This window comes from Neophocaena asiaeorientalis, unplaced genomic scaffold (genome assembly GCF_003031525.2).
Source record: "Neophocaena asiaeorientalis asiaeorientalis breed wild unplaced genomic scaffold, Neophocaena_asiaeorientalis_V1.1 scaffold89, whole genome shotgun sequence".
NCBI lineage: Eukaryota > Metazoa > Chordata > Mammalia > Artiodactyla > Phocoenidae > Neophocaena > Neophocaena asiaeorientalis.
In genome coordinates this window covers 3,678,702-3,692,210 of record NW_020172592.1, presented here as the reverse complement: position 1 = coordinate 3,692,210, position 13,509 = coordinate 3,678,702, and the positions used below count along the sequence as shown (strand labels likewise).

Genomic DNA, 13,509 nt, shown 5'->3' with positions numbered 1-13,509 from the left:
AAAAAAGAAAAAGAAAAAAAAAAAAAAAAAAAAAAAAAGGAAGAGAAAAGGGAGTGGGGAGGGAGAGGGAGAGAGAACTGTCCTGAGCGCAGATTCCCGGGCAATTCTTTTTTAAAAGGAGTCCTAAGTATTATTCATTGGGATGAAGTGTGCTTGACAGGCAGACTGAGCCATGACAAGCTATTTGGGCTCCGCCAAACACCACATTTGGCTCCGGAGTGACACAAGAGCGATTTAAAGTTATCTGGCAAACAGAACTCACCTCGCACCTCACGCCCAGGCAGCTGAAGGACGCGCTGCTTTTTCCTGCTTTATCCGGGTGAAGCAGGCCCAAAGGCTGACCTTCTAGAAAACTAACCAACAACCACTTAACAGCAGAGTGGGCACACGTGGGGGATTCTGCGGACTCTCGGCAGGCACTTGATTGAAGTTTTTTAAAGCGCCCGCATATGTGCCCCGAAAGAACCCAAGGAAGCACAACTGGCCTGTCCCGCTCAAGTGTCCGTCAGGCTGGGCGGGAGGCGTGACCTGGTTCCCTCGCCCGTCGCCCCTTACCTGTTGGGACGCCGCGAGCCGCTCCACGGCGTCGACGCTGAACACAAGGCAGGCGGGGCTGGGGCTCTCCAGAAACTCCCCCAGGACCTGCCGCTTGTCCTCGCTCTCCAAATGCTGGCTCCATTTCTCCTCCGGGAGCCCCAGCATCTGCTCCAGACGGCCGCCGACGAAGCGCACCCGCGCGTCCTGGGCGAAACTCCGCGCTCTCCTGGCCGCCGCCACCTCCTCGTCTTCGTCCTCCTCTTCATACTCCACCAGGCCCACCGCCTCCGGGCCGGCGTCCGGGGCTAGGCAAAGGGTCGGGACTTCCCGGAAGCCTCCCGCCTCCCGGGCTGCCGCCTGGGCTGCCATCCAGCACGTCCGAGGGGACGCGGGGCTGGCCGGCTCCACGCGCGCGCCCCTGTCCAGCCCCGGGTAGGCGAGGCCACCTCCACACTCGCGCTCCGAGAGGCGCCCACCTCCTCCAGCGATCACCGGGAGCGCGGCCGCTAGTCCCACACCTGCTCCCACTTGGCAGCCAGCGTCTGCGCGCACTGCGAGCGCAACTCGCCAGGGCTCTGGCGAGCCTTGAGCCGCCGCGTCCCGTTTCCAGGGGAACGACGTCCCCGCCCCGGCCCTCTGTGGGCGGAGTGAGAGCCGAGTGGAGCAGCTTTCTGGAGGGGAGGAGCGTGCCCTCGACCGGCGTGAGCCCCTCGGTGGCCTCCTCCGCTGGCCTCTGACGCCCTGGCACACTGGACATCTTGGGGCTCCCGGGAAGGGAGAATGGCAACCCAGTATTGATTAACTGCTGTCTTTTGAGCAGTGCTGGGTTGTGCTGAGCTCCGTGCTAAGTCCATCCCCTTGATTATTTTATTTAATACCTAGAAAGGCAGGGCTTCGACTGGTCAGCTTATTTAATGAGCAAAGAAACTAAGTCACAAAGTGACTAAGCAACAAGGAGATGGTGGAACCGGGATTCAGGACTTGCGCCGAGGGCTTTTAATTTACCTTGCCCATAGCTGTTAGAATGTTTCCAGAAAAGAGCCAACACTGCAATTCAGCTTTCCTAGTTGTGGCAATCCAAGATCTAGGTATTCAAAATCCTGATTCTGAACCTCACCTGCCAGTTACTGGGATGTTAATACACGTAATGAAAGAATGCATGACGTCTCTGTAAACAGCAAAGTGCTCTGAAAATATATAGAATTATTATTCAATCCAAGAGTAAAAGCTCAAGGGGGAAAAGTTCCAGATTAGTAACAGTCTCCGTGATGTTGAAATGGATTTCAGTATGGTCTATTAATGACATTTGTTGAGACTGAAGTAGCCAGAATTTTGAGGGGCAGTCCTCAAACTAAAGTTTTTTTTAGTCCTTTCCATTTGTTTATTTCAAAGTAAAAACTTCAAACCCCTTGTTTCCCATAGGAACTATGAAGGAGTGTTGCCCTCAATAATCTATTATAATAACTGATTATTGATAAATAGGTTGTATCCAGCAAGATTTGGTGCCTTAACAGTTTTTCTTTTTAGGATGTCAATTGTGTCTGATAACCACCTATAAGATTTTCTAGTTATATCATCAGACGCGTGAATGAACACAGGCTCCTGGAAAGCCTTTATAATGAACACAGGCTCCTGGAAGGCTGTTTTGCATAGTCCAAAGCAATCCTTGGGGCACCCAGTGGCTACTAAGCAAGCCTGGAAATCACTTGTGAACACCTTACAATGCTTCTTAGTCTCTCCTCTCACGCCTATATTCTACCTTTGCATCTCCTACCCCAGAGACACAGGAATTCTGTAAATAAGAGTTGAACTAAATTGAAGTAAAAAACCACTTTAAAATTCAGCAGAAAAATTTAAATCATAGTGTTACTATTTAAGTACAATTTTCAAAAAGTCACATAGTAACTCAAAATATAGAATGAAGACATGTCAAAGATGTCTTCAACTCATTAATGAAGATATCAACAAAATGGTGAAGTTGGTTCCAGGAGAATCAGAGAAAGAGATTCAGAGGCAGTGGAGAAAGACTATTGAAATAAGGTCGCTAAGTTAGATACAATACTCCTTAATGTCCTATAGGACAATATAATCTTGACTTCTGTTTTGGGCTTTTTAAAAAAATTGTGTATTTCAGAAGTAATTCATATCTGTAATGAACAAAAATCTGCAGTTAACTGCAATTAACAGAAAACCCAAGTAATAGTGGCCTACAATAAGAACATTTATAATCTCACCCAAGAAGTCTGGTTGTAGAAGAGCCAGGGGTTGGTTAACACAAGGACTCTGGGATGAGACTGTTTTTCATCTCCCTTTTCTGTGGTCTCCAACCGGTCAGTTATTCTCCTATCATGGATGCTAAGTGGCAATCATGTTTTCTAGCATTCCTTGCAGGTGACAAAGTCCAGAAGCAAGAAAACAGCATCTTCATTTTTGTGTAAAGAAAACTTTCTGAAGCCCTCCAGAAGATGTTCCTTTTCATCTGATTGGCCAGTATTCCATCTCATGTCCATATCTAAACTTGGGTTTGTCAAGGGAAATGAGATCAAGATCTAACTCCAGCTTCCTTTTAAGGATATGCCCAGTAGGAGGAGCCTGAGCAAAATGTGGGTTCTGCTAGTGAAGAAAAAGGGTAAAAACTGTCCATTTGGTAGTCAACCAAGAAAGGTATGGATGTGTTTTTTTCTCAGATTCCCCATAAACGTATAACATCATGGGAAGTATCTCTTTACACTAACACAATTTCCCAAGAATTATGAAGACTTTATTACTTTTTTTCCCCCCTAAGTGTGGCTAAACATTAAAAGAACTTTATTCTTGGAGAAGCCTGGATTAAGGTCAACTTGAGATTTTGGAAGGAGAAAAAGGAAAACAGGGTAAAACTGAGAAAACTATGTGATTTGAGGAATTTTACTGTCTGGATTTCCAGAGATATCAAGACAGAAACAAGTGGGTAAAGGACAAATATAATGAGGTGCCGCTGTTGAGGCCATCAGATATGTGCCATGGTCAAGAGTGGGGGCAGAGAAGGGTTGTATACCAAGTGAAGGGACATGGAAATCAAAGGCAGCAATGTCAACTCATAAGGTCAAGGCCATTCAAAGCAGATACACAACAATAGTTAAGCTACAGTTTCTTACCACTGCTGGTTTTGATTAAAAAAAAACAAAACAAACAACAAACAATAATAACAAAAAACAACCTAAAGCATCTTTGCAGAGTCTAAGCATGAATTTAGGAGATAGAGGGGGAAATGTAATAGAAAACCAACAGATTTGCAGGAAAGAATAATTTTGTAACATTTAGAGAGACAATTCTGAGGTGTACTTGTAATGACTGACAGAAGCAAGCAACAAGGATCACAGGACTCTGGAGAGGAAATCCTCACCAGTCTAAAGTGTAATCTCTTCCTGTACCTGTATGATGCACTCTACCTTGCATTATAGTTATTTGTGCAGCCTTCTTATTTTTCCTTATTAGCAACAAAGCCCTTTGAAGGCAGGTGCTGTCAGGGACTGTGCCATTTATTTATTTTACCCCCTGCAGCATCTAACACAGACCCTCCAGCAATACTACCGTTCGAATATTTGTTGAATTGAAATAAGCACTTCAAAATAAAATGCCAACAAGGGAAGGAATTCTGTAACCCAAAAAGTTTTAGTCAAGGAAAGCGTTAGAGCCTCTGAAGGGAGAAGAGAAAAATAAATGTGTAAAAAGAGATGAATTAATTTAATTAATTAAGAGAACAGAAAAGAAGTTTTATTTCTGGAGCACTAGTTCCAGAGAAGGAAGAGGATTTAGAGATTAAATAAATTCTACAAAAGAATATGTGAGTTAAGTTGTAGGGAGTACAAACACAATTATTTCTGAATATCTCCTACATCGTATTAAACACATTATTATTTCTGTTCCTGCTTGTTAAACCTTTCTTTGAAATCAGAAATGAGGAGAAAGCTTAGAGAAAGTGCTCAGAGTTGGGCACAGGTAGAAATTAAATGAGGATTCGTGATCCCTCCCCCCGTGGAGGCAGCGCACACATTTGTCTAGTGCTCAACAGTTTACAAAGCCCTTTCATAGGTGCTACTTAGTTAGTGGAGGGAGATTTGAGGAGGAGAGCAGTGTGTTTATATCAGGTAAATCTGCCTTTCTCTTTTCTATTTACATTGCTGATGTACCCATTGTAAAGCTGCTAAGCTTTCTTCCTAAACCAGTAAGCACTGTTTGCATTCTTGCTTTTCTCCCTAAATATATATTTATGTTCCTAATATGAATCCCTAATATAAATATATATTTATATTCCTAATACGAATTGTTCCAGGATATAGAATATCACATATAATTTGTAATATCCCCAAATCTCCAAGGATTAGAATACCCTAATTGAATGCCCAAATTCTACCAGCACCAAGAAGTCCCCAAAGCTTTCCCAGCAATTCCAGCTCCTTAAAGAGAGGGCATTCTCTGTGACACACAACAAGGTTACTTGGGCTGGGAAAGGTTAGAATTAATAAAACATCCTTTCAGTACGCACTAACAGTTCTTTTCCTGTGGCCATCCAAACCCGTAACTCCCCATGTAAACAGACAATGCAAATAAAGTAATCTCCTGTGAATCTCAGTAGTTTGATCCTGAAATGGTCAACAAAACTACAGTCGGCAAGCTCAGGGTGTTGGGGAAGACAGGGGATTGATGGAAGCAGAAAGGAAATAAACATATCTTGAAGTGTAGTTCATTGATTCTGTGATGCACCTTTTTTCACATTTTAACATCTCTGCAATTGGGGTCTGTCTTACTTTTGTGGTCTGCCAAGAGGCATGTCTGTGGTCGTTATTACTGCCCATACATCTGCAACAAGACTTGCAAAAGGGAACATTATCAGCACAGAAGAAATTCCTGGAGGTAACAGTGGAGCATTCTTTTAAGAAATGCTACATCATTAATACTCTTCATGGCACACTTTGGAGTATAAACCTACCTGTCCACTGTTCACATTCAGCTAGGATGCCAGTATAGCCACACCGGTTATTAAAATGCTGAGATAATGCCATACTGGAAACTAAATAGCCACTCTGGTTCCCAATCCCCCTACTACCACCCCATGACCTCCCCAAGATCTAGCAACTGAAAGAGTAATGCCAGGGGGGTGGGGGTGGAGGGATGGATGGGGGTGTGGAGTATAGGATGGAGAAATAGGGAGGGGCTCTGGGACCTCCCTCCAATCAATCCCTTCTGATTGATGGGTGCTGTGCTGTGTCTGTTATTAAAATTTTTGACTGTTATCTCTATCTGTAATAATCAGGAACAATAATTATATTCTTTTGTTTACAGGGAATGAACTGAACTTGGAACAGGGTAACTCTTACTCTGATAGCTAAATATGTCTAAATTTTGATTGGGTGCTGTAGATTCTTGAGAACAAAGCAATGTCCTCTGGATTCACAAGCCTGATGTATTTTAGGCCAAGTTATAGCTCACCTACAAAAAATAAAATAAAACAGAGTTATTTTTTTTAGAGATCATAATTACTTTGAGAGTATTCTGAACAATGCCAGAGTTAAAAGACATATTTAGTAAGAGGCATAAATACTTAAATCATAAATCTGATTAATATTTCTATTAGAACAAAATGTATAAACTGAAGACAAATATTTTATTTGAATATATTCTCTGGTGATTATTACCTCTTTTCTCATCGCATTAATTCTTTAAAGAATTTGTTAAGATCATGGATTTGAATAAGGATACTATTTAAAAGAAAATTAATATTTTAAAAACATTTTGTAAACAAGGTAACACTTTTCCTAAAAATACAGAACAATAAATCTTAGATCTACAAAATGGTCAGTAAAATTTTTTAGGAAGGTTCACCCTTTTATCTTTCCTATTTATGTCAAAGTCTGGATTTACAATTGGACATAAGAATAAAAGTACTCCTAGTTACTTATGGAATTGGTGGACATACTTACTAGACTCTTTTTTTTTCCTTCTTTTGTTTTATTAGTTTGTTTGATGTATTTTTTTGAAGCATAATTGACCTACAACACTATGTTAGTTCTGTGTGCCCAAGATACTGATTCAATATTTCTATATGTTAAAAAATGATCACTGCGGGCTTCCCTGGTGGCGCAGTGGTTGAGAGTCCGCCTGCCGATGCAGGGGACGCGGGTTCGTGCCCCGGTCCGGGAAGATCCCACATGCCGCGGAGTGGCTGGGGGCGTGAGCCATGGCCCCTGAGCCTGCGCGTCCGGAGCCTGTGCTCCGCAACGGGAGAGGCCGCGGCGGTGAGAGGCCCGCGTACCACAAAAAAAGAAAAAAAAAAATGATCACTGCTTACAGACTTTTAATACAAATTGACATCCCCTGGATTTTGAAAAACAAAACAAACAAGAAAATAAATGAAGAACTGAGGTTCTTTTCATAGGACCCATAACCCTGTTCTAGTCATGATTTATTCCATAAAAATGAGAATTAAAGGTTATATATCATCATTAGAATACGGTATAATTTTCTAACAATACTACCTTTCTGTCCATATAATTATAGAAAATGAGAGGAAGCGACTATAATACAAAACCATAGTAACTTATAATTTAATTCTGACTTACAAACAGCAATTAGAAATGTATATGATGCTTCACCAAACATGCACACACACACACATATTTCACATACATATATATATTTGACAAAGAATAAGCTAACATAAAAGCTTCAAAGACATAACACAGTTAAAGTCGTAACCATTTACAACATTGCTGAATTGAGTTGGAATCTTTTTTCAGTTAGCTTGCCCTTTGCCTTTGTACTATTTTCCTCAACAGTGGTTTTCCAAACATGTTAGGGTGACCAAACATTTCAAAACCATGATGCCCTTTAGAACCATGAATTACTGATGTATTTAATTCCAACATAAAATTATACAAGCTAGGAACAATTTTACCAGCAGAAAATATAACCTTATTATGGCTTCCACATCTCAAAAATAATACTGCTCTCAGTAAAATATTTATTAAACCACATTTCATAGCAAGATAATAAATAACACAATTTGAGTCAAGCCAACCGTCTAGAAAGGTATGCTTCAAAGACGAATGAGTGTGGGAGACAACTGCTCAAGTTTAATTTCCTCCTCTTCCCTGTAATTTGCTTTTGTCTGATCTTAGCTCCCAGGGTCTGACTTCTTGGCTCTCTGATTCTGACTCGAGACTTGTTCATCTTAACCTGTGGCCCAACATGATCTGAGCCTTGGCTGCTCCCTGTGGATGTGGGCTTACTGTACTCCCATCTCTGCAAGTGCTGGCCAGCCCATCCTAGGAGTCGGGGAAGGGGATCTCGAGGTGCTCTAGAAATCTAGCCAAGGGAGAGATGGAAGGAGGCAGGATTAATACAGAAAAGAGGAACAGCATCCCTTACGCCTGAATCTGGTAGCACACAATATGTGCTAAATGGACTGGCTGATTGGAAAAAGCATCTCTACAGGTTAGCTTGGGAATGAAAGAGGCAAGTCAGAGTTAAGAACAGGATCTGAAGCCCAGTTAAGGTAGTGACATGGAAGAGGTGCTGGAAGTGGAGGGCAGCAGCTAGCGGAGGTGCCTCTGAGCCTGGCAGGGCACGAAGCCAGTCTGGACAATTTATTTGTTTATATCTTATCTTATTCCGCAAAGAATCTGAAAAGCTAAGTGAAGACTGCTTAGAGCTCATAAATGCAGAGCATCCTATTCTTTTCTGAACCAAGTCTGAGAGGAAGTTGTCTAGGATAAGAAAAGGTTTGGACACCAAAATGCACATTGTTTTTTTTTCATGGTTGCAATTTAACAGGGAACTGAAAACATAGGAGTACTTTTGCCTTGTAAGCTCAGGTTCATTTTGTTTATTTAAGTGTATCTCTAAACACAGGGGATGATTTTAGATATAGAAAGTTTTCCACACGTTAACAACAAAATAAAAGTTTTTGAACAGCAGATGGGCGATGTTTCTGTTTTTCACCACTTGGTTTGCTTCTTAGTTCACTCGTTTGGTTGTCTGCTATCACTTAGGTAGGCAAGTAGTTGAAATTAACATTTTAAAATCAGAAAATAACTGGGCTTCTCTGGTGGCGCAGTGGTTAAGAATCCACCTGCCAATGCAGGGCACACGGGTTCAAGCCCTGGTCCGGAAAGATCCCACATGCCGCAGAGCAACTTAAGCCTGTGCGCCACAACTACTGAGCCTGCGCTCTAGAGCCCACGAGCCACAACTACTAAAGCCCGCGTGCCACAACTACTGAAGCCTGCGTGCCTAGAGCCTGTGCTCTGCAACAGGGGAAGCCACCGCAATGAGAAGCCTGCACACCACAACGAAGAGTAACCCCTGCTCGCCACAACCAGAGAAAGCCCACACACAGCAACGAAGACCCAACACAGCCAAAACTAAATGAATAAAATTAATTTAAAAAAATTAGAAAGTAACTAAGGCTTGAAACTTTAATTTTGCTTAGCATTGGGAAAAGATGACCATCATATAAATCTGAGATAGAAACTAACTCATAGGTAGTTTGAGAAAAAAGGTAGAGTTGAATCAAGAAATTCTCACTGAAATTTCTCTTTTTTAAAATGGGATATTGAGCATTGACTTTTCAACATATTGGTACCCAAAGCATTTCAAGATTGGTCCAACTGGGGACTACTGCATCCTCCCTGCCCCCTTTTGGGTTGAGTTATGATAACAATAACTTCTATCTATTAAATACTATTGTGTCAGAGGCTTGAGAGTTACCTTATTTGATCCTCTTAAGACACCTACAAGGTATTATTTCCATTTTGGAAATGAGAAAAAGAGGATGCAGAAGTGGTAGTTAGATAATTTGCCCAAGGTTGTGTAGGAAGTGGCAGAACCAGGAATCAAGCCCACACTCCTCAGCCTCCCAGTTGGTGATCTCTGTGTCACACGGCTTTGCTTTTACCAGGGTGCTGAACCCTCTGCGTTATGAGCAGGCCTTTATCTCCATGGCAAGGATGCACCGCCACCTCTTACCTCTCTCCTGCTCTCCTCGTTTTTGGCCCCTCTAGACTAATGCGCGTTAGCTGTGGTCCAGTCAGGCGTAGGGCTCATCCCTTTTGCTGATTCCTCTTCCCCCAGCTTCCTCTCAGATACTGATAGGCAAGGTTTGCTTCCTCACTTCCAGTTTTACTCAAACATCAGTTCAGGGAGGCTTCCTGACCCCCCTAATTACAATCGCAGCCCCAGCACTCTTCACGTTTAGCCTACTTGTCCCCGTTGCCCTTACCACTTTCAAATCTATGTGTGAACTCTGTGAGGGCAGGGGATAGGGTTTTTTGTCTTCTTCTTGGTCTGACACATGGACTAGTGCCTGGTACCAAATAGACCCTCAGTATTTGTCCAATGAGTGGAGACTCAAAATACAAGCCTATTAGTCATCGCTATCATTAAGTCCTGAAGCAAATTAATTTCCAGAAGTAGAAGGGCTAGATAAAAATGTAGTTTTATGGAAACTACTGGTACAAATCTTTTATACAGAATTTTAGGTTATGTGTGTATTTTTAGGCCTATCTGTATTTCTTGCAGTCTTTCTTTCAGCAGCTTTAAAAACAAAATAGTTTTATGCTGAAGTTTGAACTTCCTAATCCAATCCTAATGTTATAGTGATATATAGCTAATATGTTACACATAGCATATATTTTATCTATATACATGTACTTAATTTTATTAAAATACATATAGGAAACACAAAACCCTGTGGATTACGTTTCCACTGAACAAAAATTTTAAACAGTGCCACAATTATGCAAAGGGATTACTGTTAACTGGAAACACAGCTACTGTTTCCTTGAAAAAAATTTTACTGTGGTAAAAATATTGTTTTTATGGAACATTTCAAATATCATAAGCTCATGTGAAAATTCCGCTTGACTATCACCCAATTTTCCTGGTTGACTTCGTAAGAGAATGTACAATGTACTTAAGGCTTGAGTATCTGTACTTAACTGTGGGCAGCATAGTGATGCATGATTTATCAGGAAAATACCTTTTCTATTTAAAGAGAATAGATTTTATGTCAGTACAGTCTAATACAAAATATGTAATTTGCTAACTCATTTGCTAAAATCAAATCCTTATTGTAAAGAGCTGTTATATATATGTATATGCATACATAACTTGCTTTTCTTGGCTAAAGTACTATAAATAGCATACTGATTTCTTTCTTTTTATACATGAAAACTTGATTATTAAAATTCTGTAATCTAGAAACCCTATTAACTGGAACATTTTCCTCCAGGAGAAATTGTCCTAGCAGTTGCCAAACTATTACCTTAGACAAAAACGAAGGTTTGTACCATCTTTCTTCCTCCCTTGCTCTGTGTTTCTTTCTTACTATTTGTACTTGAAATCACTCTCAGGTACCCAAAAATAAATTATTTCATTGCCACCTGCTACAAAGAAGAACACAGCCTAAGACATACACGAATCAGCAACTCTTAGAAGAAGGGAATACGTGCCTTAAAAATCCTGCTACAAAATTACAAGTTGGTTGTGTGTGAATCAAACATTATTGCTTGGGCAGTAAATACAGTAATATGTAATTCAGATGTATTGAAGTCTGCACTCTTTAAGCAAGCTATGCCATCTTTTTTTCTTGATATCTTGACTTTATCATGAACAGCATCGTGAACTATACCTTACTATATTTAGTGTTGTGCTGAGCACTGCTTCAACTTTCCTAACTTATTACACCAGTGTTTTTATGTCAACTATCTATGATATTCTGACATAAACTGCAGCAAGGTCTTTTTTGACCCACCTCCTAGAGTAATGAAAATAAAAACAAAAATAAACGAGTGGAACCTAATGAAACTTAAAAGCTTTTGCACAGCAAAGGAAACCGTAAACAAGATGAAAAGACAACCCTCAGAATGGGAGAAAATATTTGCAAATGAAGCAACTGACAAAGGATTAATCTCCAAAATATACAAACAGCTCATGTAGCTCAGTATCAAAAAAACAAACAACCCAATCAAAAAATGGGCAGAAGACCTAAATAGACATTTCTCCAAAGAAGACATATAGTTGGCCAACAAACAAGTGAAAAGATGCTCACCATCACTATTTCTAATAATGCAAATCAAAACTATAATGAGGTATCACCTCACACTAGTCAGAATGGTAATCTTCAAAAAATCTGCAAACAATAAATGCTGGAGAGGGTGTGGAGAAAAGGGAACCCTCTTACACTGTTTGTGGGAATGTAAATTCATACAGCCACTATGCAGAACAGTATAGAGGTTCATTAAGAAACTAAAAATAGTACTACCATATGACCCAGCAATCCCACTACTTGTCATATACCCAGAGAAAACCATAATTCAAAAAGATACATGCACCCGCAATGTTCACTGCAGCACTATTTACAATAACCAGGACATGGAAGCAACCTAAATGTCCATCAACAGAGGAATGGATAAAGAAGATGTGGTACATACATACAATGGAATATTACTCAGCCATAAAAGGAACGAAATTGTGTCATTTGCAGAGATGTTGATGTACCTAGACTGTCATACAGAGTGAAGTCAGAAAGAGAAAAACAAATCTCGTATATTAACACATATATGTGGACTCTGGAAAAATGGTAAAGATCATCTTATCTGCAAAGCATTAACAGAGACACAGATGTAGAGAACAAACATATGGATACCAAGGGCAAAGGGCAGGAGGTGGGATGAATTGGGAGATTGGGATTGACATATATACACTATTACGTATAAAACAGATAATTAATGAAAACCTACTGTATAGCACAGGGAACTCTACTTGGTGCTCTGTGGTGACCTAAATGGGAAGGAAATCCAAAAAAGAGGGGATATACATATATGTACAGCTGATTCACTTTGCTGTACAGCAGAAACTGACATAGCAGTGTAAAGCAAATATAATCCAGTTTAAAAAAAAATCTATGATAAAGTAAAAAGCATTATTTTTTTGGTATTTTCTTTGACTCACTCTTGGCGCCTGGTTCCTGGTTCCGAGTATGAAGTTCCTAGAAGTCCAAGAATCAAACTGGTACTACCACATAAAAAATAAAAAAATATAGAAAAAGTTTACTACTTGCATTATCCCTTTTATACAATATCATTCTGATGCTTCCAAATGTGAATTTTTCAGATAACTGAAGTTTACATTTTTAGTTTGATACAAATCTTTTGAAAAATTTATTCCTTACTAGTTTTGTTTGGCAGAGTAGAATAAATTTAACTGTTTCTTGATTCAGGAATTGTTAATGAACACATATTATTACACTAGCCATGTCTTTACCTTAGGGTTTTACTATACAACGTGATCTACCCAAACACTATTGGTCGCTACAGATTTAAAAAGAATTTTTGGCATCTTCTGTTAGTAGATCAATGTACTTCCCTGCTGCCTAACATCCCCTGCCCCTCACTTGGCCGTATCTAATCTGTCCTGGGTTTGGAAATCTGTTAACTAAAGTTGTTATAGTAATGTATTCATTATGTCCATTAAGGTTCTGCATGAGATTTGCAGGGCTCTCCCAAGAGGAAAAGACAATAGCTTCTGCTTATAGACTGTGGCGTCTATATACATGGCATACATTGCTTCTTAGTGTTTCTGTAAGCTTAAATAACATCTTAATTATGTTTTCGTTTTTAGGTCTTCCTACAATTTCCTAACATTTACTGTTTAAAAATATTTAAGTAAGAAATGTCCCTAAATCAAATTTTAATTTCCATACATGTCTAGAGCAATGGCTACAAATTAACATGAAATTTGAACTGGTGTTCTTTGGCGGTATGTTCAGAGAAATGGTGACCGGATCTTAATACCAGGAATTATGAAGAGTTGCCAATATGTTTTCTAGTGAGAAGCATTTACTTTCCAGTGTTCATCATTATAAAAAGGTTGATAGTTCAAACAATTTATTGCTGTTTTATAGCATACATAATTAAATGAAGAAACATG

The 13,509-nt window shown here is 40.1% G+C and overlaps 1 protein-coding gene across 1 annotated transcript in view; it reads right to left on the bottom strand.

The window, feature by feature from the left end:
- DNAH11 (dynein axonemal heavy chain 11) overlaps positions 1 to 906 on the bottom strand; it is a 307,654-nt gene extending 306,748 nt beyond the window's left edge. Inside the window, 1 exon segment of the mRNA XM_024738428.1 lies at positions 556 to 906. Within this exon segment, the coding sequence (XP_024594196.1) occupies positions 556 to 906 (351 nt within the window).
- Between the last annotated feature and the right edge of the window lie 12,603 nt (positions 907 to 13,509).